Source organism: Leucopleurus acutus, assembly GCF_964270905.1.
Source record: "Leucopleurus acutus genome assembly, chromosome: 10".
Classification (NCBI taxonomy): domain Eukaryota; kingdom Metazoa; phylum Chordata; class Mammalia; order Artiodactyla; family Delphinidae; genus Leucopleurus; species Leucopleurus acutus.
This window is the reverse complement of record NC_139153.1, coordinates 64,993,966-65,017,625: the sequence shown is the minus strand read 5'-3', so window position 1 is coordinate 65,017,625 and position 23,660 is coordinate 64,993,966. Positions and strand designations below refer to the sequence as shown.

Sequence of the window (23,660 nt, the reverse complement as noted above, 5' to 3'; positions counted from 1 at the left end):
AAGCAGGGCCCAAAATGGCGGCTAGCCGCTACAGGCGTTTTCTTAGACTCTGTGAGGAATGGCCAGTGGACGAGACCAAAAGAGGCCGGGACTTGGGCGCTTATCTGCGGCAGCGGGTAGCGCAGGCCTTTCGGGAGGGAGAGAACACCCAGGTGACCAGACTGTGGGGTCCGCCTGCGGCGGGGAGGCGGTTGGGGCGAGGGGAGGAAAGGAGGAGGCAGGGCGGGGCCCACGAGCGGGCTGGCGGCGGGGCCCCGCACTTGCGCGCGCCTTTCCTCCCTGGCCGCGCGCACCCGGGAACCCTCTTTAACGCCCGGGGCAACTGCGGAAAGCGGTCATCCTATCCTCTACCAAGTACTTTCACCTGGCTGCACGTTGGAGGTTCCTGAGGAGCTTTTTAAAAATCTGGATACCTGGGACCGTACGACCTTATTGAATCAGAATCTCTGGGGGTGAGGCCTTGCCCTCAGTGTTTTTAAAAGCTCTCGATGATTCAGGTGCAGCCAGGGTTGAGTCCCACAACCCAGTCCTAGGTGGTGACAGTCATAGGCTTATTGCTCCCCTGACACGATGCCATTACCTCGAAGTGTTGTGCAGTGATTGAGCTGATGCCCAAGGACCTATGCAGGGTCCCCGCTAAGCCTTGGTGTGCTTCCTGGGCCCTTGTAAGCCCGTGCGGCAGGTTTGAGTCCTCCATCCGTGCCCATGTGTGTGAGTAGTAGACCTATGTTCTTGCTGTCCTCCAGGTGGGTGCTGCACTTCTGGGATTTGTTCATTCGTACAGCACAAACGTATGGAACACCCACCATGTGCCAGGAACTGTTCCAGTTGCTGGGGAGACAGTAGTTAATTAGATGAGGTCCTGCCCACATGAAATTTAAGTTTACGTCCTAGTTCAGGACACAGTAAGCAAGTAGACACACATAGGGCAGTGCAGAGAAGTACTACGATGGATACGAAATAGAGTAGCATGGTAAAAGGGTAATATTAGTTCTGATAGAGAAAGGCTTACTGAGGAGGTGACACATAGATGAGACCTAAGGGAAGACGATGAGCCAACAATGAACACTTGGTGTTCTTTCAGGCAGTGCAATGGTCCTGAGGCAGGAAGCAGAAAGAAAGCCCAAGTGGCTGAAGGGTAGTGAGTGAAATGCCGTTTTCTAAGAGTTGAGTCAGAGGAGGACAGGAGTCAGGCACGGTAGGGTTTTATAGGCAGGCTCTGGTTAGGGGTTGGATTTTATCATAAGACCAGTGAGAAGCCTCTGGGGAGGTTTAGTCAGGGGGCTGATGTGACCTAGTTTACTGTTTTTTTTAAAGATCACTCTGGCTGTACCAGTGAATGGATTATAGGGAGGCAAGAATAGAAACAGTCACTCTGGTAGCCCAGGCAGGAAATGGTGGTGGCTTGGATGAAGAGGGCAGCACAGGAGATGGAAGTGGCCACTTTGGGGTTGCAATGTGAAGGTTGCATCAACAGGACTTGCTGACGTATTGGATATAGGATAAAGGGAAAGAGGAACCAAGGATAACCCCTAGATTGTTTTGGCCTGAGCAACTCGGTGCAAGGTGGTGCAGTTTACTGAGATGGGGAAGACGAGATGAGGAACAGGTGGGGTGTGGGAAGAACAGCTTTAGTTTGGTGTTAAGACATGTTAAACCTGAGATGCAAAGTGGATTTACTTCCAAGTGGAAATGTCAAAGTAGACAGTGGGATATTTGAGCCTGGGGCTCAGGCAAGAGGTCAGACACATGAGATGTGACACATACACACACAGCCTGAAGAAATGACTTTTGCGAAATTTGGCCACAACCTGTCAAAGCAGGAACATGGCTTTTTGGTAACTTAGCCCAACCCAGACCCAAACCAGCCCACCTAATGGAGCAAGGACAGCATGCCCAGTGGCATCATCGAAACCAAGTGCTGACTGGGTGGTAGGCATGGACGGAGTGTCTGGCTCAGGGCTTTGTTGGGGGGGTTTGGGGTGTCACACAACACTGAGGGCCTTCACACTTCTTACAGTGGTCTTCACTGGCCCGTAGTATAAAGATCTTGAAGGCAAGAGTCATAGTCCCAACTCTGCAAATCCCATAGCCCATAGACTTTCTAGGGCTATGCTCCCTTCACATTTTCAGTGTGAGCTTCCTGAGAATAGAGACGGTGCTATTTTTATCTTTCTCCCCACAGTGTCTAGCATAGTTCCTGGCACATAAAAGACACTCGGTAAATGTCTGAATGAATGGGTAAATAAATGATTGGTTATGGCTCATGAGACAAAAATCATTTGAATATAGTTGCAGATGTAGCAGAACTAGATGGAGAGAAGTAGTGAAGAGTGAGAAGGGAATATGTCTGTGCCCTGAGTGGTGAGAATTAATTTGTGAGCTTACTCTGTGTGGGGAACTGCAGGAACTACAGAAGAGGGACATAACCGGGTCCTTATCACCAAGGAGCCTACAGTTGGACAGACACGTGACTTGCTTTAATGAAATTCGAATGGTGAAACCAGCCAGCAGAGAAGCTGACAGAGGCTAGATCCCTGGGGAGGTGAGAGTATGACATTCACCTGCTTGACTGTTAGTGTAAGAGGAGCCAGAAAAGGAGGGTAGAGCTTTCTCTTTTGCAGTTGTCATCTTTTGTCGTCACCTAGGCAGATAGTTCTGATGAGTAGAAGGCCCACACGAATTTGAGTCATGGCTGCAGATGCAAGTCATGGCTCGGTTGATGGTTCCAGAGCAGCTCATGAGTGCATCCCTGGTAGAGTGAACCAGTGCCTCATGATGGCAGCAGGCACATGACTCAGGACCGCTGTTGTGGTACCTCATCCTGATGTCATCCAAGAATGCACCTGGGCTTAGTAAATCTTGGTGGTAATTTTTAGAAGGAGCAGTCCCTTGCTGGAATTGAGAACAGTGCTGTGAGTCACTCCCACTGACACCCCCGGATCATTTATAAAGAACTTGAGAAAGCTGGCAGCCAGGGGCAGGCACTCGACCCAGTCAACTGATCGATGCAGAGCTCCCCCTCGGTTATGCCATGTGCCAGAAAGACAGGACTAGAGGGGGAGGCAGCTCTCCTCCGCTGCGTGTTTGTTCCTGTAGAGGAGAGGAGCAGGCAGTCCTGCTCTCAGCCTTGTGGCTTCCTGCACCTGAACAATAACGCTGAACGCATGCATGACACACTTGCATGCATGGTCTCATTTAGTCTATTCGTTAGTGCAGCTGAGTTGAGGTCACCATCGCTGTTCCCATTTTACAGGTGAAGAAACAAAATCTGAAAAGAAAAACAACTTATTCGGGGTTCCCCAGGAGTTAAATGGCAAGACAAGTGAGCGTTGTCTTCTTTGTGCCTGAACTATCCTCAGCTCCCATTCCTCCCAAGTTATTTCTTCTTGTTAGAAAGGCCTCTTGTTCCGTGAACTTCAAGCCCTCCCTTCCCCTCACTTCCTGCTCAAGACCTCTTTGGACCACGGACAGTTTTGGCAAAGAATTAAACATCCTTCTGTTTACCCACCTGCTTTTCTTTGGCCCAGCCCCTACCTACCCAGTGTGGATGGGGAGAAAGATGGTCCTCAGGTGGGACACCAGCACAGAAAAGCCAGAACCACTAGAAAGCAAATTAATCATTCAGACTTGAAACCAGGGTACAAAAATAACTGCCTCCATTTATTCCACCACAGATTGCCCTTTGGGGAGTCTCACAGTCCACCCTAAACCCACCAAGAAGGAGGTGGGAAGCAGAAACACGCTAAACATCTCTTACACCCTCTATCCTATTGTGCAGTTTTTTAAAGCTAATGTTTATGGATTTTACCCCCTTTCAGTTCAGTTTCCCTAAGAGAACGCATGTTCCCTGCAGCCCCAAGAGCTTAATAAAAGAATCACAACACGGGGGAAGGTGGCAAAACAACAGTAAGTGTTGACTTAAGTACAGGGGAAGGCGCAGACTCTTCTAATGAGTTCATTAGATGCAAGGCAGCTTCCTAAAAGGTCCGTGGCAGCACCCACTTATCCAGCACAGGGCACAGCTCTGAGGAGCCACCCAGGAAGGGGCTCGCCCACCAGGGAGTTCTTGTATTAAATACCCAGGTTGAAATAATATCGGCCCCGTTTGAAAGGAGTTGAACTTTGTCTTGGATTGGCAGTAATGTACGTGATACGTCCAACTCCTCAGAGGGGAATTCAAAGGTTTTCTGTTTTCTCAGTCATCCAGTCGGGGCCTGGTCTGTGGCTCAGTGTGGCGGGGTGTAGACCTGTGTGTGTTGGCAGTGGTGATGCCATCCAGCGTTACCCACCCCCGTGTGTGGGTCCTCTGAAGTCCAGTTATTGAGGAAGGGCCTGAGAACAGATTATGTGATTTTATTTTTTCGGTAAGTGGTCCTCTCACTGTTGTGGCCTCTCCTGTTGTGGAGCACAGGCTCCGGACGCGCAGGCTCAGTGGCCATGGCTCACGGGCCCAGCCCCTCCGTGGCATGTGGGATCTTCCTGGACCGGGGCACGAATCCGTGTCCCCTGCATCGGCAGGCGGACTCTCAACCACTGCGCCACCAGGGAAGCCCTATTTGTAGACTTTTTGATGATGGCCATTCTGACTGGTGTGAGGTGACACCTCGTTGTAGTTTCGATTTGCATTTCTCTAATAATTAGTGATGTTGAGCATCTTTTCATGTGCCTATTAGCCATCTGTATTTCTTCTTTGGAGAAATGTCTATTTAGGTCTTCTGCCCATTTTTCGATTGGGTTGTTGGTTTTGTTGTTGAGGTGTATGAGCTGTTTGTATATTTTGGAAATTAAGCCCTTGTCAGTTGCAATGTTTGCAAATATTTTCTCCCAGTCCATAGGTTGTCTTTTTGTTTTGTTTATGGTTTCCTTTGCTGTGCAAAAGCTTTTAAGTTTGATTAGGTCCCATTTGTTTATTTTTTCTTTCATTTCTTTTGCCTTGGGAGACTGACCTAAGAAAACATTGGTATGATTTATGTCAGAATGTTTTGCCTGTGTTCTCTCTTCTAGGAGTTTATAGTGTCATGTCTTATATTTAAGTCTTTAAGCCATTTTGAGTTTATTTTTGTGTATGTTGTGGGGAGTGTTCTAACTTCATTGATTTACATGAGGCTCTCCAGCTTTCCCAACACCACTTGCTGAAGAGAATGTCTTTTCTACATTGTATATTCTTCCACCTTTGTCGAAGAGTAATTGACTGTAGGTGTGTGGACTTATTTCTGGGCTCTCTATTCTGTTTCATTGATCTATGTCTGTTTTTGTGCCAGTACCATGCTGTTTTGTTTACTGTAGCTTTGTAGTATTGTCTGAAGTCAGGGAGGGTTATGCCTCCAGCTTTGTTCCTTTTCCCCAGCATTGCTTTGGAAATCTGGGTCTTTTGTGGTTCCATATAAATTTTAGGATTATTTATTCTAGTTCTGTGAAAAATGTCATGGTTAATTTGATAGGGATCACATTAAATCTGTAGATTGCTTTGGATAATATGGCCAATTTAACAATTTTAATTCTTCCAATGCAAGAGCATGGGATATCTTTCCATTTCTTTGAATCATCTTCAGTTTCCTATATCAGTGTTTTATAGTTCTCAGCATATAAGTCTTTTACCTCCTTGGTCAGGTTTATTCCTGGGTGGTTTTATTTTATATATATATATTTTGATGTGATTTTAATAGGGATTTTTTTAACTTTCTCTTTCTGATATAGAGAAATGCAACTGATTTCTTTATGTTAATATTGTATCCTGCTACCTTGCTGAATTCATTTATCTGCTCTAAAAGTTTTTGTGTTGAGTGTTTAGGGTTTTCTGTATAGAGTATCATGCCATCTGCATATAATGACAATTTTTACCTCTTCCCTTCTAATTTGGATACCTTTATTTCTTTTTCTTGTCTGATTGCTGTGACTAGGACTTCCAATGTTATGCTGAATAGAAGTGGTAAGAGTAGGCATCCTTGTTTCATGCCAGATTTTAGTGGGAAGGCTTTCAGCTTTTCACTGTTGAGTATTACATTGGCTGTGGTTTTGTCAAAAAGAGCATTGATTATGTTGAGATATGTTTCCTCTGTACCCACTTTGGTGAGAGTTTTTAATCATGAATGGATGTTGAATTTTATCAAATGCTTTTTCTGCATCTGTTGAGACGATCATGTGGTTTTTGTCTTTTCCTTTGTTTATGTGGTGTGTCATACTGATTGATTTGCATATGTTGAGCCATCCTTGTTAACTTGGGATGAATCTAACCTGATCATGGTGTATGATCCTTTTTATATGTTGTTGGATTTGGTTTGCTAGTATCTTATTGAGAATTTTTACATCTATATCAATCAAAGATACTGGCCTGTGATTTTCTTTTTTTGGTGGTGTCTTTGTCTGGTTTTGGTATCAGGGTGATGGTGGCTTCATAACATGACTTTAGGAGTGTTCCCTCCTCTTCAGTCTTTTGAAGAAGAGTTTGAGAAGGATCAGTTTAAGTTCTTTGTATGTTTGGTAGAATTCCCTAGTGAAGCCATCTGGTCCTGGACTTTTGTTTGCAGGGAGTTTTTTTTTTATTACAGATTCTGTTTCACTTCTAGTGATCAGTCTGTTCAAATTATCTATTTCTTCTTGGCAATTCCCTGGCGGTCCAGTGGTTAGGACTTGGCACTTTCACTGCCATGGCCTGGGTTCGATCCCTGGTCAGGGATCTAAGATCCCGTGAGCCATGCAGCGTGGCCAGAAAACCCCCAGATTATCTATTTCTTCTTGATTCAATTTTGGTGGGATGTATGTTTCTAGAAACTTGTCCATTTCTTCTGGGTTGTCCAGTTTGTTGGCATATAATTGTTCATAGTATTCTCTTATGGCTTCCTGTATTTCTGTGGTATCAGTTGTTATTTCTCCTCTTTCATTTCTTACTTCGTTTATTTGGGTCCCCTCTTTTTTCTTCTTGGTGAGCCTAGCCAGAGGTTTGTTGATTTTTTTCTTTCAAAGAACCAGCTCTTGGTTTTATTGATTTTTTTTTCTTTTTTTTTTAAATCTCTATCTTATTTATTTCCTCTCTAATCTTTATTATTTCCTTCCTTCTGCTGACTTTAGGTTTTGTTTGTTCTTCTTTTTCTAATTCTTTTAAGTGGTAGGTTGGGTTGTTTATTTGAGATTTTTCTTGTTTTTTTGAGGAAGGTCTGTATTGCTATGAACTTCCCTCTAAGAAATGCTTTTTGCTGCATCCCATAGATTTTATATGGTTGTATTTTCATTGTCATTTGTCTCAAGGTATTTTTTAATTTCCTCTTTGAATTCGTCATTGACCAATTGGTTTTTTAATAACTTGTTTAGTCTCTGTGTAATCGGTTTTTTTTCTCATTTCTCTTTCTGTGGTTGACTTCTAGTTTCATGCCATTATGGTCAGAAAAGACGCTTGAAATAATTTCTGTCCTCTTAAATTTATCAAGGCTTGTTTTGTGTCCTAATATGTCGTCTACCCTAGAAAATGTGCTATGTGCACTTGAAAAGAATGTGTATTCTGGTTTTTTTGGATGTAGTGTCCTGAAAATACCAAATTAAGTCTAACTGTTCTCTTGTGTCATTTAGGATCTCTGTTGCCTTATTGATTTTCTGTTTGGAAGATCTGTCTGTTGATGTCAGTGGGGTGTTAAAATCTCCTACTTTTATTTTATTCCCATCAGTTTCTCCCTTTATGTCTGTTAGTATTTGTTTTATGTATTTAGGGGCTCCTAAAGCATATATTGGGTTCATACATGTTAATGAGTGTAATATCCTCTTCTTGCATCAATTGTTTTGTCATTATATAGCATCTCTCTTTATTTATGGCCTTTGTTTTGGGTTTTGTTTTTCTTTTAAATAAATTTATTTATTTATTTATTTTTGGCTGCGTTGGGTCTTCGTTGCTGCACGCGAGCTTTCTCTAGTTGCAGCAAGCAGGAACTACTCTTCATTGTGGTGTGCGGGCTTCTCATTGCGGTGGATTCTCTTGTTGCGTAGCATGGCTCTGGGCATGCTGGCTTCAGTAGTTGTGGCACACAGGCTCAGTAGCTGCGGCTCATGGGCTTAGTTGATCCACGGCATGTGAGATCTTCCCGGACCAGGGTTCAAACCCATGTCCTCCGCATTGGCAGGTGGATTCTTAACCACTGTGCCACCAGGGAAGTCCCTATGTCCTTTGTTTTAAAGTCTATTTTGTCTGATATGATATTGTGACCCCCCCACTTCTTGTGATTTGTGTTTGCGTGAAATATCTTTTTCCATCCCCTCATTTTCAGTCTGTGGGTGTCCTTCGCCCAAAAGTGGGTCTTTTGTAGGCAGCGTGTTGTAGGCTCTTGTTTTATTATCCAATCTGCCATTCTGTGTCTTTTGGTCAGTGCATTTAGTCCATTGACATTTAAGGTAATTATTGACAGGTATGTATTTATTGCCATTTTAAATCTGGTTTTCCAGTTGATTTTGTATTTCTTCTTTGTTCCTTTCTTTTTGTTTTTCCTTTTGTGGTTTGATGGTTTTCATTTGTATTACACTTGAGTTCTCTTCTTTTTGTTTTTTGTGAATCTGTTGTATGTTTTTGATTTGTGGTTACCCTGGTTTTCAAGTATGTTAACCCATTACTGTATCTGCTTGCTTTAGACTGGTAGTCATATAAGCTTAAACACATTCCAAAAAATCTACATTTTCTTACTCCCCTCTCCCAAGTAAGAACAATTTGATTCTGATGTCCTATTTTACATTTTCATGTTTATCCTTTTGCCATTCATTGTAGTTATAATTGCTTCCACAAATTTTTTTTGATTTTTTTTTTAATGTATGTTCTGGTTTATTTAAGTGATCTACAATCCTTTCATATATTTTCTTTTCCTATTGTGATTTTCCCTTTCCTATAGATTCTTTCTTCTTTTCTATTTAGAGAGGACCTTTCTGTATTCTTTTTAGGTTAGGTCTAGTATTGCTGTATTCTTTTAGTTTTTGCTTGTGTGAGAAATTCATTATCTCTCCTTCTATTATAAATGATAATCTTGCTGGGTAGAGTATCATAGGTTGCAGGTTTCTCCCTTTCAGGACTTTGAATATATCTTGCTACTCCCTTCTGGCCTGCAAAGTTTCTATAGAGAAATCAGCTGATAGCCTTATGGGGGTTCCCTTGTAACTTACTCTTTGTTTTTCTCTTGCTGCCTTTAAAATCCTCTCTTGTTAACTTTTGCCATTTTAATTATGATATGTCTTGGTGTAGGTCTGCTTGGGTTCATCTTGTTTGGGACCCTCTGTGCTTCCTGTACCTCAATATTTGTTTCCTTCTTTAGGTTTGGGAAATTTTCAGCCATAATTTCTTTAAATACATTTTCGATTCCCTTTTCTCTTTCTTCTTCTGGGATCCCTATTATGCCTAGATTGGCATGCTTTGTGTCCCATAGGTCTTTTATATTGCTTTCATTTTTTTTTTTTCATTTGTCTTTTTGTCTGCCGTTCTGATTGGGTGATTTCCATTATTTTGTCTTCCAAATCACTAATTCATTTTGCATTATTTAGTTTTCTATATATTGCCTTTAGCTCAGTTTCCATCTCAGCAGTTAAGTTGTCTGATTTTGATTGCCTCCGCTTTATAGTTCTTAGTTGCAGTGATCTGCATTGCTGTCGATGGCTTTTCTTAGCTCCTTCAGCATTTTTGTTGCCTTCTTTTTTAACTCAGGATCTGGTAGACTGGAGAGGTCTGTTTCATTGTTTGTTTTTTTAGGGGATTTCTCTTGTTCTTATAATTGGGAGTGGTTCCTCTGCTTTTTCATTTTACTTATATTACTCTGACTCTATGAATTTAGGGGAAACATTATCTACTGTGGTCATGGAGGGCTGTTTTTACGTGGAAACACCCCTGTGTAGCCTGTGTGAGTCTAATATTTTTGGTGCAAAGGCTGTTTTTGGTATGGATGCCTGCCATGTCTTTCCTCAGGGTGTGCTGGCCCTTCTCCCCTTGATAGGGGGTGTGATTGTTGTGGGGACCAGAGCCTGCACTGGATGTTGGACAGGGCCTCCTCTTTGCTCTGTGGTTGTCACAGCCCTATCAGGGGCAGGGTCTGCTCCCCAGTTGTTGAAGTAGAAGCCCCCAGATCCGGTCCTAAACTGTGGTGTGAGGTAGGTGGGACAGGAGCGCTCCCACTGGGAAAGGAGCTGCTGTGTATTCCTCCCCAGGAGTTGTCTGCCCGGACATGCACTCTGTAACATCTCCTGTCACCTGGTGTGCGTGCTCAAAAAGTACACTGTTGTTGACACTGCCTTCGGCCCCACCTCTGCTGTGGGAATACCAGTAATCAGCTCAGATATCAGCCGTGCTTCTGCGTGTGCGTGCCCACAAAGTTTGTTTTTGCTGGCCCTAGACCTTCCTCAGCTGGGGGAGTGCCAGTAATCAGCTCAGATGTCCTGTAGACGCTGCCGCTGGCGTGAATTTGCTGAAGTCACGCACCCGCCAGGAATCGGTTCAGATTTCAGCCCTACCTCTGCGTGTTGGCAACCCACTGGCGCTTATGTGCTCCCAGAGCTCATAATGGCGGAGCCGTGCCTGCCGTGAGCACCCAGAGAATGAGGCCGCTGTGGTGGGGTTACGCCCCCCCCCCCCCCCCCGCTTCACACGCACGTTGACAGTAGACCTGGGCTTCATCCTGCACACAGCACCCCCAGCCTCGCCCCGGACCACACTCCAAGCCCTTCAGGCTGTCTCTGCGCAGCCAGAGTGAGTCCTCTGAAGCCCGAGTTCCAGCCCCCAGCCGCTCCGCACACCAGCAGGCATGTGTCTTGGGCTGGGAAGTGCAGCAAGGTAGCGTGGACTGTCTGTGCTGGTCTCCCTCTGTCCTGCCTGCCACAGGCCGGCTGCTGTGCTCTCCTCTGAGGCTCCCTATCTGTCCAGTGGACCTCCCAGTCAGTGAAGGGGGTTCCCAGGGTAAAGGAACCTTTCCCCTTTGAAAGCTCCCTCCCGGGGCACAGGTCCCGTCCTGATTCCTGCTTTTTTTTTTCTTTCATCCTATCTGGTTATGTGGTGATCTTTCTTGCAGCTTTGGTTGTATGAGATCTTCTGCCAGTGTTCAGTGGGTATTCTGTGAGAATTTTTCAACATGTAGATGTGTCTTTCATGTATTTGTGGGAGGACGTGAGCTCCACGTCCTTCTATTCTGCCATCTTGATCTCTGCTCCCAGGTTCTTAACCTTTGAGAACCTAGTACACTGTGGACCAAACCCCAGACACAGAGCTTGTCAAGAATCTGGTGGCTTCCCAGGCCTTGAAGCACTCCTTGGCGCAGCTTAAGACCCTGCCTGCCTGGACCGTCCTTGTCCCCCTGCCTTTTCATGCCTCTTCCTCCCAGTCCCTCCTCTGATCCCCATTCTGCCTAGCTCTGAAGTCTACACTCCTCAAAGTGAGGGACTCTGACTCCCCATCACTCTGTGACCTGTCACTGCAGTGAAACGCAAACCTGCCCTGTAAGGGAACCACACCTGCCATGTGAGCCAGGCCTGGTAACTAGCTCCTGCTTCTGATCTCCTGTAACTCTTGGCACTCAGTTACACTCTGTCCTGGTCATTTTTTATTTTTAATGTGTGTGTATCTTCTTGTCTCAGCTTGATTGCCAACTTCTCTGGAGCCGAGGCTGGGTCTTTATGTCCCCTCACAGCCGCCTAGCAGAGCTCTCCACATAGTAGATGCTCAAGAAATAGATTTTCAGTTGAATTCAAGGGAATAGACTCCCATAATGGAATGAACTCATTTCAGAAGTTCATTACCAAGTCATGAAAACCTTTTCTCATAGATCCTTCTGGACTGAATCCAGCTCTACCTTAATTAGCAAAGCAATTTGCAACACGTTCCCAAAAGTGCTTATGCATCCCTTTGTGTGACTGGAATAGGGGCCACTGTACCACCCAAAATTCAATTTTGAAAATCAAAATCAGTGCCTGCAGCAGTGATGTAGATTTGTATGTATAAAAGTTTAATATGGTAAAGAGAAATTTACTGACGACTGAGCAGGGGAAATGCAAAAGGAGCCAGAATAGAGCCGAAAAGGACACTTTGTCACTTGAACATCTATTTTATTCACATTTAGGGAGCAGAGCTGAATTTTTCATAATATCCCACTGCTGCCTTTTTTAAACCCAGCTTTGCTATTAGTCCTAAAATGTCCATAATCTCATTAGGTGTGAATGCAAAATCAGGTAGTTTAAAGCTTGTATATAAGAATATTTCTAAAAGTGCACAGTACACTTCATCGGGAAAACTGTGTATTTCAAAATTCAGCGATGTTTGCGCTGGAGTCTGTGAATAGAGTGTAGGATGTAGGTATGTGGTGAGGCTTCCGGAATTAGACAAGTATTTCTATTGATGTACTTTTAAGTAGTAAATAAGACAATTTTGTTATTGCTGAGCTTGGATTGGGTGTGACTAGGAACCCAGAATTGGCCTTGGCTGCATCTCTGCTTAGGCAGTAATAACTTGGCTTGAAGTTGCCGTGCCTCAAACTCTCATCACCTCCACTGAGCTACTTTTACAGCCTCGTACAGACACCTTCTGACCTCAGATGAGAAATTGGGTGACAAGGTCCTTTTTTGGTGATTTGTTATTTATAGGTGCTTCTCAGATTATTCTTTGAGGCTCCAGGCTTTATGGAAAGTATCTGGGAGACTGTCTCTTTAATACTGAAGGACTTTTGAGAGGTTCAGGGAACACAGAGGGTCACTTTGGTTTTTGAGCAATGCTCTGTACGGTGACCCCATCCTCTCTCTCTGTGTCCCTCCCCTCTGCCCTACTTCTCTGTCGGAGGTGGGAAAAGCTGAGCAGGAAGGAGACACCCTGCTCGCCCCACCGAGGGTACAGACGGAGGTGGCTGAGCAGCCCTCCGGCCAGCTCTCACCGTTAGATTTGGAGGAAAGGCAGGAGGGGACTCCTTTTGGCAGCATCTCTGAAGGTGAGGATCTGGTGGGAGCGCGGGTCTGGTGAGGACGCGATGTGTTGGTGGTCTGCCGGCAGTGAGGGAGCCCGGGAGAGAGGCGCTGGGCAGAGGCAGTGCTGTGAATGCCTTTCTTAATTAAGAGCTGGGTTGGGAGGGTGGTCGGTGGTGGTGGGAGGGGAAGGTCGGGTTGCACGGCCATCAGGTGGAGGACAGGTGCTGCAGACAGCCACTCGCTCAGCAGAGACCAAGGGTCAGTGCGTGATCCCCGCCAAGCTGATCATGAAACACTTGGGGACCACTGAGAGCCATCAAGCTCAGGGCCGGAGGTCCAGTCAGGGACAGAGTGAAGCTTCGGTGATTTTCCATCCCTTCATCACTTCACCTCCAGCCATACCCGGCAGTCACACCAGCAGCACTGATCCGCTGATGTGTCCTAATTGCTGTCCCCTGGGCGTGTGCATGAGCTGGTCCTGTGCCTGGAGAGCCCCCACGTCCTACTGGTAACTTCCGCCCACCCTCGCCGTGACCCTTGGCAGGGCTTCCTTGGCTCCGCTGATGGTGTCAGGGGCCCTCCACGCACCCCTCATTCCGCTGTCACCGGGATCATCCTGAAGTCTTCTTTCGCCTTGTAGTTAGTGCAGTAAAGGCCTGTGTTTACTATAACTGTTTACTACTAATAGTAACCAAGACGAATCCCTCACATTCATCAGTGTTCCTGGCCCTGAATTCAGAGCAGTCCAGGCATTACCTTATTTATCCTCACATCGCCCTCAGAAATAGGGACAATTATTATCTTTTCTTTTAAAAGAAAAGTTAAGTTGGGCAGTATGTTTCAAAAATGTCAATGCTGGGAAGACAAAGGCCGAGGAGGTGTCCTGGCTGCAAGGAGAAAGAAACGTGACAGGTAGTGCAGGAGGCGATCCTGGGCCTAAAGGACTGTTTTTTGCTATAAAGAGTTTTACTGAGACAATTGACAGAGTTGGAATATGGACAATGGAACAGATAGAAGTGTTGTATCAATGTTAAGTGTCCTGAATTTGGTCATGGAACTGTGGTTATATGAGAGAATGTCGTTCTTAGGAAACATACTGAAATATTATGTATATATAGATATAGAGAAGGATAAAGGAAAAGTGGGAAATTTTTTTTTAAGTGTTGGGGGCATTGGGAGATGGAGTGATTTGCCCAGTACCCCTTAGCTGGTAAGGGATGAGATCCAAATGCAGGCAGTTGGACTCCACAGCTCCCCACAGCTATGCACACCTGCTCTTATATGGGCTGGGCACACTGTAGGTTCTCTTAAATTTATAAGCAGACACATCTGTACAGGTATGAAGAGGGCAAGCAAATGATGAAATGCACAATTATCTTTTGATAATCTACATAATATTCTTTAAAAGTTTGGCTGGTGTTACCCTCTTTTTCCTTTTGCATCTTGTGCCTTCTGTTCGTCTATCGTCTGGTTAGCTCTTAGTTTTGCATGCCCTGCTGAAGACAGGACATTCAAAACGCTTTCCCCCAAAGTGTATGCTGCAGAATTCTGTTCCAGCTGGACTTTCCTTGGAAGCGCCGCCCGATAGGGAGTCAGACTTGTGTTAATATCCGTTCTTCTTTTTCAGCCTTTAGCCCCAGTGCACTCAAATAATGCCTTTGATCATTAGTCAACAAACACTGGCTGCCTCCTCAGCCCATCACCCTTTCTCTTCTGATGTGGCTACCTGGGCGTTCTCATGATGGGTGGCCTGAACCTGGGGATGGATTGAGTGGAACTCAATGACAGGATTGTCTTTTTTGTTTGCTGTAAAGTGGGGACCTTATTTGACATGCACACGGAGGCAGAAGTGGAGCTGCCTATTAAAATGCTTAACTACTGATTTATTTATGCTCTGCCTTCTTCGAGAAAGGATTTAAGTTGGAAAAATCCATCATTTGAATTCTGGGAAAAAACATTGAAGAGAAAGTTTCATTCTGGGGAGCTTTCAGAATTCTTGGCAGAATAATATAAGGAACTGTAGCTAAATAGTGGCAAAGGCAGAAGGAAGGGAAAACTTTCTAAGAGGTATGAGAGGGAAAAACCCACCTCTCATCTGCATGTTTCCCGCGTTCCCTGGAACTTCCAGCAGGGCCATCCGGAGTATTGCTTTCTTTTCCCCTTTCTATTTGCAAGGCTTCCTAACAGGACCTAACTGGATTCTCCCTCTTGGTTCTCCTCAGTTCACCTGTTTCATCCTAAAATACTACTTTCTTCATGTTTCTTTCCTTGTAAAATTCAACAGCTCCCCACTTAGCACAGATGAAAGCTCATATGATTTTTTTTTCCTTTCATAAAAGAATCTTTATTTAATACATTTCATATTGAAGGTTTAATTCAAAAAGCTCTTTCTTTTTCTCCCACCCAGGCTCTTTTACCTGCATGTTCAGGCCCTCAGCCAGATGGTCTGGTGTGAGGCATAGGTATAGATAGCATCCCTGCCTCCTCTGCCCTGCTCATGCAACCTCCCCCACCAGGAAGGCCCCCTCCACTCTCCCCAGCTCCTGTGCATCCTTCAGAAACCAGCTCAGTCTCACTTCCATGATCCGCTGACCTCCTCTGACTTCTTGTGGCCCACATTGCCCCTAGCACTCCTGGAGTGTTGTGTTTTTACCGCAGTGCCTCCCACCGCGGTGGCTTGCTGGTTCACAAGTCACAGGTGTTCAGCAAATGTTTGTTTGCCAGTTGAGTTTTCCTGCAGGTTGGGGAGCTGCTGAGGTGGAGCCATTATTCCAAAAAGGTGATTTCTGACCGTGGGACCTGTGGTCAGAGAAGCCAGCTCTGAGCTGCAGGCCTGCTTCCTGTCCTTCCTGGAGGCATACGGTACAGACCCGTGTGGGGGCAGGGCTCATTTGCTCACTTTCTTGGGGGTTTTGTTTTTCAGGTTTCAGAGCCTGAGGCCTGTGATCAGATGTACGAGAGCTTAGCACGGCTCCATGCAAACTACTACAAACACAAGGTGAGTGGGCCGCAGTCTTCTGTGTTGTCCCCAGCCCTCCGCCTGGAGATGACCAATAAGAGTGAGTGAAATCTGATTATACGATGTTCTGTAAAGAATTGTGGTTTTGCTACTTTCAAATGTAACCAGTAATTTCAACCAAGCCGACTAAGGCACCTGGTAGAGGCTTTTAGGTCACCTAAATGAAAGCCGTTTTTAATTTTAAAGAAAAGCCATGTGTTTTATATGCCAGTGGATGCTTCCGGGTGTGTCTGACAACTCTTGGATCTCACACATATTTTCCCACCCCCTCTGACGGAACTGGTCTTCCCCACGCTCCGGTGATAAAGATGGGGTGACTGGGAAAGTCCTGTCAGACAAAGCTGGACCTCTGCTCGGCCCTGACATGATTGCTGCCAAATTCCGTTTAGCGTGTTTTCCCCAGGCTTGAGAAATGTGCTCAGTAACCACAGACTTACACGGCCACATGCCTAGCCTGTATGAAGGGGGGGTTCTTCTAAAGCCTCACTGCTCAAAGTGTGGTCTGTGAGCAGCAGCATGGGCACCACCCGCGGGCTGGTTAGAAATGCAGAATCATAGGCCCCACCCAGGCTCCCGAGGCCCAGCCTGCATTTTCCAGAGGGTTCAGGTGCGTGTTCACGTCACAGCCGCCTCTCCAGACTGGACTGGTTTGGCCTCCAGGTGGCGTTGCGCTTCTCCTTCTGGCCTCCAGACACCCGTGGCCTGTGAACTGCAGTTAGAGCGTGGCTTCTGTCCAGGATCATCCAGTCCCGGGTTGTGCTGCAGAACTAATCTTCTCTCCCCTCCCTCTCTCTTCCCCTCTGCCCCGTGTGACCAGTACCCTCGCCCCAGAGACACAAGCTTCAGTGGTCTGTCCCTGGAAGAATACAAACTGATCCTGTCCACAGGTATGGAAAGCACAGCTGCTGCCCTTTCTGGTTGGTTTGCAAATGAGTCTTTGTGTTTGAGCAGCCAAGGGGAATTGTCTAATAAGACAGTTTTGCCTGATGGAAAGTCTTGTGGAATAGCCCACAGGAAATTCTGAAGCTACAGGGCTCATGCTTTTTTGGCCACAGAACATGGAGAAGGTCAAAGGCATTATTTAAAAAAAGCAAATCCATCTTTAGAGCTTTTAAATTCAAGGCTGGGCAGCAGGGAACAGGGGAATATGTATTTGCCAAATGGAAGTAGTTGAAATCAGGATGGAAGGAAAATAATTTTATCTTTATGGTCCTAAGGGGGCTTTATAAACATGAGGGTTTTAATTAAAACAAAAAGCCATTCAATAGACGTGTATGGGGATATCCGCCTAAGAGTTATCTGACCCAGGGGACGTGGTCTGTGGGTTAGATATGGGTTTAACTAGGTATGTTTTGGAGTCCTTGATAGACCGATTAACAAGAAAGGAAAAACCCTGTCTAGCCCGGCCCCTCCTTACTTCCCCATCTCCATTGTCACTGAAGGGGGACGTGGCGGGTGGTGGCAGGGGAAGCCTGGGTTGAAACAGGCAGGTTCTGGAAAATTAACTATTTTTATTGCCAAGGATACCACATATAAAAATAGGCTAACCTTTTCTGGGAGGGCACGGCCCTGAAACATTGCCTTCTGGTACTCTAGAAATTTCTCTTTCCTATTCCTCTGGCAGCCTTCAGCAACTAAGGTTTGAGAATTTAGGCTTCCAGAAAACTCTTAACCTTCTGAACAGATTAAAACCTGGTGGTGTCATCTGCTATTGTATGTTGACTGATACTATTTTTATATTTACTCTCTGGAAAACTGGGGTAGAGATATTTCGGCCAGGCAGAATCACTTTATTGGCAATTTTTTTTAAAGTGTGTGTGTGTGTGTGTGTGTGTGTGTGTGTATACACACCCACATACACACATATATAAACAAATGGTACCCCCATGTCCCTGGGCTCACGTAATTACCAGCATCAATGCACAGTGTCATTGTGAGGACCCCGAAGAGTTTGAGCAAAGTTTGAACTTGAAATTAGACTGGAAAGAAGTTCCAGAGGCTCAGCCTCTGCCTCTTGGTTAACTTCGGGACGTCTGAGTTCGGAGACAACGGGCCATAGCCAAGGAAGGGGAGATGTACGACTCGCCACCACTGGCCTGTGCTGCAGCTTGTCCTGGCTGGGAGTTCAGCCTTAGGAAATTAGCTGATAATTTGCTTTCACAGCAAGCCTCTTATTTTTGTTGTGACTCTGTGGAATAAGCTTACTGAGTGTTTCCTCTGACAGGGCAGGACACCTTGCAGTGTTTGTCATGAGGATTTGAGGGCCTGGCAAGTCTGAAATGTGGCTGCAGTCTAGGTCCCGAGTGTGTCCATCCTGGCTTGGGGTCCCAGGAATCTCTGAAGGAGGCCTCGGCATCCGTTTTGTGCCCCACAAAGGAAGCTGGACTTCTGGAAAAGTCCCAGGGTGGAATGCTGGCCGGGGTACAGTGCGTGTCCTAATTTAGTCAAGAGCCCACTGACAATAAATGTTAATAGATGATGTAAGTTACCTTTTTGTTCAGAAAAGCTATTCTTTTTCTCCAGAAGTTTTATTAAGAGATGAAAATCCAGGCTATGAAATTTAAATAATGTGAAAATCTAAACTTAAAATACAAGTAAAATTAGGTATCATAGAACTTTAGCCCTGGACAGACTTTAGACCAGTGGTTCTCAACCCGGGAGCGATTTTGTCCCCCAGGGACCTGTGGCAATGTCTGGAGACCATTTTAGTTGTCACAGCTTGCGGGGGAAAGGGCAGTTTGCTACTGACATCTAGTGGGTAGAGGCCAAGATGCTCCTGCAGTGCCAGGTCAGCTCCACAACAAAGAATTATCTGGCCCCAAATGTCACAGAAACCCTGCCTTTAGGGGGGAGGGGGGAGGGGTGGATGTATGCTTTTAAACAGAGGCCCCACTGGCTCCCACCAGCTCCCGCTGCCTTCACGCCTGTGAAGATGGCTACGTTTTCTTGAGTGTGGGCCAGGTGCCAGGTATGTCACCTCCATTATTTACTTTAAGACTCACAACTTTTGAGGCAGGTGTTTTGATCTCCACTTTGCAGATGAGGAACCCGAGGCTCAGAGAGTTAACTGATTGCTTGAGGGGACCCAGTGTGGAAATGGTGGGCAGGGATGGGGGCCCAGGTCCAGCGCCCTCCCGGGTGCCTGCTCAACTCCACAGCGTGGGGTGGACCCAAGTGTCTGGGGTCAAATCCCAGCTCCACCACTTCCTAGCCGTGTAGCCTGCTCAAGTTCCTTAACCTCACTCTGCCTCAAGTTTCCACATCTGTAAAATGGACAGTAAGGTCTGTGTGGCTCAGGCCAAGTTTTGAGATAAGCCTCTGGGCCTGTGCGTTGTGTAGCTGATGCTACAGCGCCTTTTCTTTGCTCACGTGGAGCAGAGCGGAGAGGGCCCTGCTTAGATGCTGAATGATAACTGGATGTGAACAGAGGCCACTGTAAGGACGGTCTCTGGTACACAAGTGCTCATCCACACTTGCATTTATTTGTCTGTTACCCTGCCTGATTTGCTGATCAGAAGTTGGGGCTACACTTCCCTTTCTTAGGAACATACTGTGAAAACCGAGACATGCCTGTGTGGCGAAAGCCCTGTGGGGCCAACCTGTGTAATCATTTTAGACTTCAGCCTTTTTTCTTTGTCTTCTCCTTTTGCAGATACCTTGGAAGAGTTTAAGGAGATGAATAAAGGCATGTGGAAGAAACTGCAGGAGAAGTTTGCCCCCAGGGATCCCGAGGAGAAGCATAAGGCCTGGGCTCGGGCCTTAACACGCCCACATACCTAAGCGTAAAGTCGTGGACGTTGCCATTATCAATAAAATGCCCTGATTTCCCTTTCCTTGTAGTTCGGGAATCTCATCTGGCCTTCACAAGAAAGGAAGCCCTTGTTGCTGTAAAGAAAGCTCTGGCCTGAGGAGGGACGCCAGTTGAGCATCCGCCCGCCCACCAGTCAGGCTAGGATGTCCTCCAGGAGAGGAAGTGCGGGTCTCCGTCTGGGCCTGAGAAGGGATGGTGACGGGCCCTGTGGGCAAGGTGCTTCCTGCACGGCCACAGGAGCCCCACCTGCCAACAGAGGGCTGGCTGGCTCCTGGCAAGATTCACAGGCTCCCTTTTGTTTTAGGAGCTCCTGGGAGAGAGCCAAAAATAGCATTCAGTACTGAAGAAGGCGTCCTGTTGCAAACAGAAAGCAGCAGGAGGTGTATGACAGAGGGATGAGAAAAGCCTGCTTGGCCCTCCTCCCCACTGACTCAGAAGGCCAGAGCTCAGTCCTCTGCCCCTGACCTTGCAGAAAAGCCATGTTCCAAGTTGGCTTAAGGGGCAGAGTAGAGCTACCAACAGGCCAGGCAGGGCCTCGGCTTGAGTCGGCTTCAGCACTCGGGGCGGGTTCTGTGGGAGGCCACATGGCAGGCCCCCTCCCCTGGCCGGGGACACGCACAGCGTCACCTTATTACTCCACGGGACCTTAGCTCTTACCAGTAGATGTTTACATTCCCTACTTCAGGTTTCTTGTCAAGAACAGAGCTGAGAGAAGGGGTAGGGCAGGGCCGACAGCACCCCTTGTTGGGAAGAAGTGGAAAGGGTTCTTAACCTCATTTTACCTGGACTCCTCACTGTGTTTTGAAATGCATAAAATAAAATTCATAGGATTATGATAGAAACCAGTTATCCCGTAGTACAGTTCTGTCCCGGAATCGCTGCAAGACAGGATGGCATTCAGCATCTCCCAAGAGCCCAAGGTTAGGCCAGCAGGCAGGGCTCGTATTCTGTCCTCCGCCAGCGCCACGTTACCACCCACGCCAGCCCCTGAGGAGCACGGGAGCCAGCCTCCCTTTCTAACAGACTAGATTTATTACTTTATTTAAGGTAATTAACGTATTAGTTCTCGGGCCAAAGGATTTGTAAAACATTACACCAAAAGGAGAAAACACAAGCAGTCAAAACCAGCCCCTGTTAACACGCCCCAGCCCTGTCACCTGGGCTTGTGACTCTTGCCCAGGAGGCCCAGGAGGAAGCAGGTCTTAGGACCAAGCCTGTGGTCACCAGTCCAGCCAGGGCTGTGCGGAGGGGGTGGCATGGACTTGGGCACTGAGGTCTACGCACTGTATACGGCAGTTCTGAGGCACAGGGGGGCTGCACGGCCCTGGCCAGGGCTGAGCCTGGCACCGTGAATAAGTTAAATAACAAAGCCCTAAAATCACTAGCGACAGCATCACCGCGCCCCTCCAGAGGCGGCAGTAACCAAAATGTAGTGCTTGGAATAAAATGGAGACGCCACTCCTAATCACCCACCAGGAGGAATACAAAGGCACGTCAGTCATAAGGGACAAAGCAATAGTCCTTTGAGAGGACTTAGGCATTAAGTAAGCCGAGTCCCACTGAGTTTCTGAGTTTTTTTTTTAAGAGCTTGGTCTGGGCAGCACTGTCAGCTCTAGTTTCCCCTCTAAGCTGTTCAGAGTCTATGTTGGCCCGGGGCGGGGTCTGGCAGAGGTGGAGCTGGGGGTTGGGTGGGGACCTGGCCTTGAGGGGCGGTGTTCCCACTCTCAGCTCTCCAGTGTCGCATGTGGCCTGACGGGCCTTCCGTGGCTCCACTCAGCGGCTCATGCAGTTCTGGACATCCACGAAGCCCAGGCGTTGCCTGCGTTTCCGCTGCTCCGTCATCTAGATTTAAACAGATGCCGTCAGGTTGGATCAGGCTGCCCAGAACCCACCCTCCCTCCCAGCTGCGGTTCAGCCCTGGCGGCAGGCCAAGACGCCCCCAGGGTGTAGCAGGGATGTCAGCCCCAAACTCTTGTCCTCAGCGCGTCACAAACCACTGATTTGGTGCAGCTGGGAAAGCACCCCACCTAAAAGAGGGGCTGCCGATTTCATTTAGTCACAGCCAGATGGAGCGGAGGATGCTCTGGGCAAGAGGGGATCTTTCCTGAGAAGCGGAAAGAGGCCTTACCCTGCCGTCACCAGTCAATGCCTGAGGGGGACTCGCTAAAGCAAGGGAGGCCCCAACACCGGCACGAGGTTCCATTCAGCCCTGTCTTTCTGGGGCGCAAGGATAGGGGCCACGACCCCGTCTAGCTTTCCACAGAGGGGAGAAGTGTGTTTGGAACATGTTTTCCACCCCAGACCCAAGAACAGGAGCCAGCAGGAAAGGGGGCAGGGGGAGCGTGAAGGCCCCAACACCCTCCCCCACGCCACGAGGCAGGCCCTGAGGCTGCCGGTGTCCTGCCAGGACAGGGCTAGGGGCACACCTGCTCCTTGAGCTCGTTGAGCTGGGCAGTGAGGTGGGACACCAGCTTCATGGTGGAGTTGAGCTTGTCCTGAAGAATTCGGATCTCGTTCTGCTCCCCCTCCCCCTCGTTGCTCACCAGTGACATGGCCCGCATCCGGGGGAACCAGTCCAGGTTCTTGTTCTGAAAAACATCACCAGTGGGGTGAGCGAGCTTGGGTCCAGCCTAGGAAGGCCTTGTTTAGAAAAGCAGTTGTGTGGGGGGAGCCTGCTACCACGCCCTTGGCCAAATTACTCCCCAGGGATGTGTCACGGGAAAATCTGAATTGACCTGTGTCCTCCCCGGGGCCAGAGTGAGCTGGCAGTGACCCTGAGGGGGCGGGGAGACCACAGCAGAGACAGGCCAACCTCCGTTAGACAGCCCGAGTCTCCCCCCTGGTACCAACACCACCTGTTTACTCTCCTAACACCCTGCGAGCAGTGGAAGGCAGGCCTCTGCACCCAGACCCTGCCTCTCCTCCCTCCCTTCCTTCCTTCCTTCCTCCCGCCCCGACAGCACACCCCACACCCCAGAAAGATGCCAGTCAGACAGATGGTGCGTTGAGGGAGCAGAGCTCTGCTGAGGGTGGCTGGCATCTGACACGTGAGGCAAAGCCACGTTTCCCGGGACAGAGGCAGAGCGGGAGGGGACACCGAGCAGCTTTCTAGTTCCTTGTGGCAAGCTCTGAGTTCTCAGATCAACAGATAATACCTGCGCTCAAAGACCAATCCAAATACAGACTCAAAAGACGCATAGAACCTCCCCCCACACCTTTCTTTCCTTTTAGGCTGCATTTTCTCTAATGTGCAATAATCTTAAGATGCACTACATCTGATGGGACTGATGGCATCCTTCACCCTAAATGCGCCCAGACCTTTATTACTGCCTTCACTCCCTTCGCTCCTGCATTGGAGTGATGGTTGATTTCTCCTAAGTTTGACAGTTTATAGTTCATCCAGACGCCCTCTTGGCCTGCGACCACCCAGGCTTCAGAAAGCTGCCCTCCCTCTCGCCCAGCTAGAAAAGGCCCCTCAGAAAGGGCCACCGAGCAGCCGCCACAAGCAGGGCCGCCTCGCCTCAGGCACCCACGGGCCCCGGATGCCATGCGCGTCCTCTGGGGGCTTTTTTCCGGAGGCACCCCTGCAGCACAGCAGCTGGCGGGGCTCCTGAGTAGCCGAGGTCGGCTCCAGCTGTTCCTTGTCCCCTGCTGCCTGTTAACAAGTGTCCACAGCTGTCCTGACCACCCCCCTCCCCGGGCCCACACCTTGATCATCTGGGCCACGTAGCTCTCGGGCCCTGTGTAGTCCGTCTTATTCTTCACGCGGACCAGCACAATGAAGTACAGGTAGTTCCACATGTTGTGCTCGAACTTGATGTGCTCCTCAAATGACACCGTCTTGTTGTCAAACTTGTCCCTCTCCAGACCTGCGGAGGCAGGAGGTGGGGGTGAGGGTACGGCAGGCACGGCCTCCCGATGCAGTGG

The 23,660-nt window shown here is 47.7% G+C and overlaps 2 protein-coding genes across 2 annotated transcripts in view; one reads left to right on the top strand and one right to left on the bottom strand.

Moving 5' to 3' along the window:
- UQCC2 (ubiquinol-cytochrome c reductase complex assembly factor 2) lies at positions 1 to 19,755 on the top strand. Its single transcript, XM_082848078.1, has 4 exons — positions 1 to 152; positions 15,827 to 15,901; positions 16,740 to 16,809; positions 19,575 to 19,755. Exons 1-4 carry the CDS (start codon positions 15 to 17, stop codon positions 19,700 to 19,702), a joined length of 411 nt encoding a protein of 136 aa, XP_082704204.1. The 5' UTR covers positions 1 to 14; the 3' UTR covers positions 19,703 to 19,755.
- A 1,674-nt stretch (positions 19,756 to 21,429) lies between these two features.
- Positions 21,430 to 23,660, bottom strand: part of ITPR3 (inositol 1,4,5-trisphosphate receptor type 3) — a gene marked incomplete at its 5' end in the record, with an annotated part of 65,590 nt that continues 63,359 nt past the window's right edge. The window contains 3 exons of the mRNA XM_082847606.1: positions 21,430 to 21,575; positions 22,160 to 22,321; positions 23,442 to 23,602. Of these exons, the coding sequence (XP_082703732.1) occupies positions 21,507 to 21,575; positions 22,160 to 22,321; positions 23,442 to 23,602 (392 nt within the window). The 3' untranslated portion in view covers positions 21,430 to 21,506. The remainder of the gene's footprint in view (positions 21,576 to 22,159; positions 22,322 to 23,441; positions 23,603 to 23,660) is intronic.

What these genes read in the sequence shown, in the direction of transcription:
- UQCC2 (XM_082848078.1), top strand. Translation starts at nt 15, where the DNA reads ATGGCGGCTAGCCGCTACAGGCGTTTTCTTAGACTCTGTGAGGAATGG. An exon ending in GGGAGGGAGAGAACACCCAG is followed by an intron (nt 153 to 15,826) that starts GTGACCAGACTG and finishes TTTGTTTTTCAG; the next exon opens with GTTTCAGAGCCTGAGGCCTG. An exon ending in CAAACTACTACAAACACAAG is followed by an intron (nt 15,902 to 16,739) that starts GTGAGTGGGCCG and finishes CCGTGTGACCAG; the next exon opens with TACCCTCGCCCCAGAGACAC.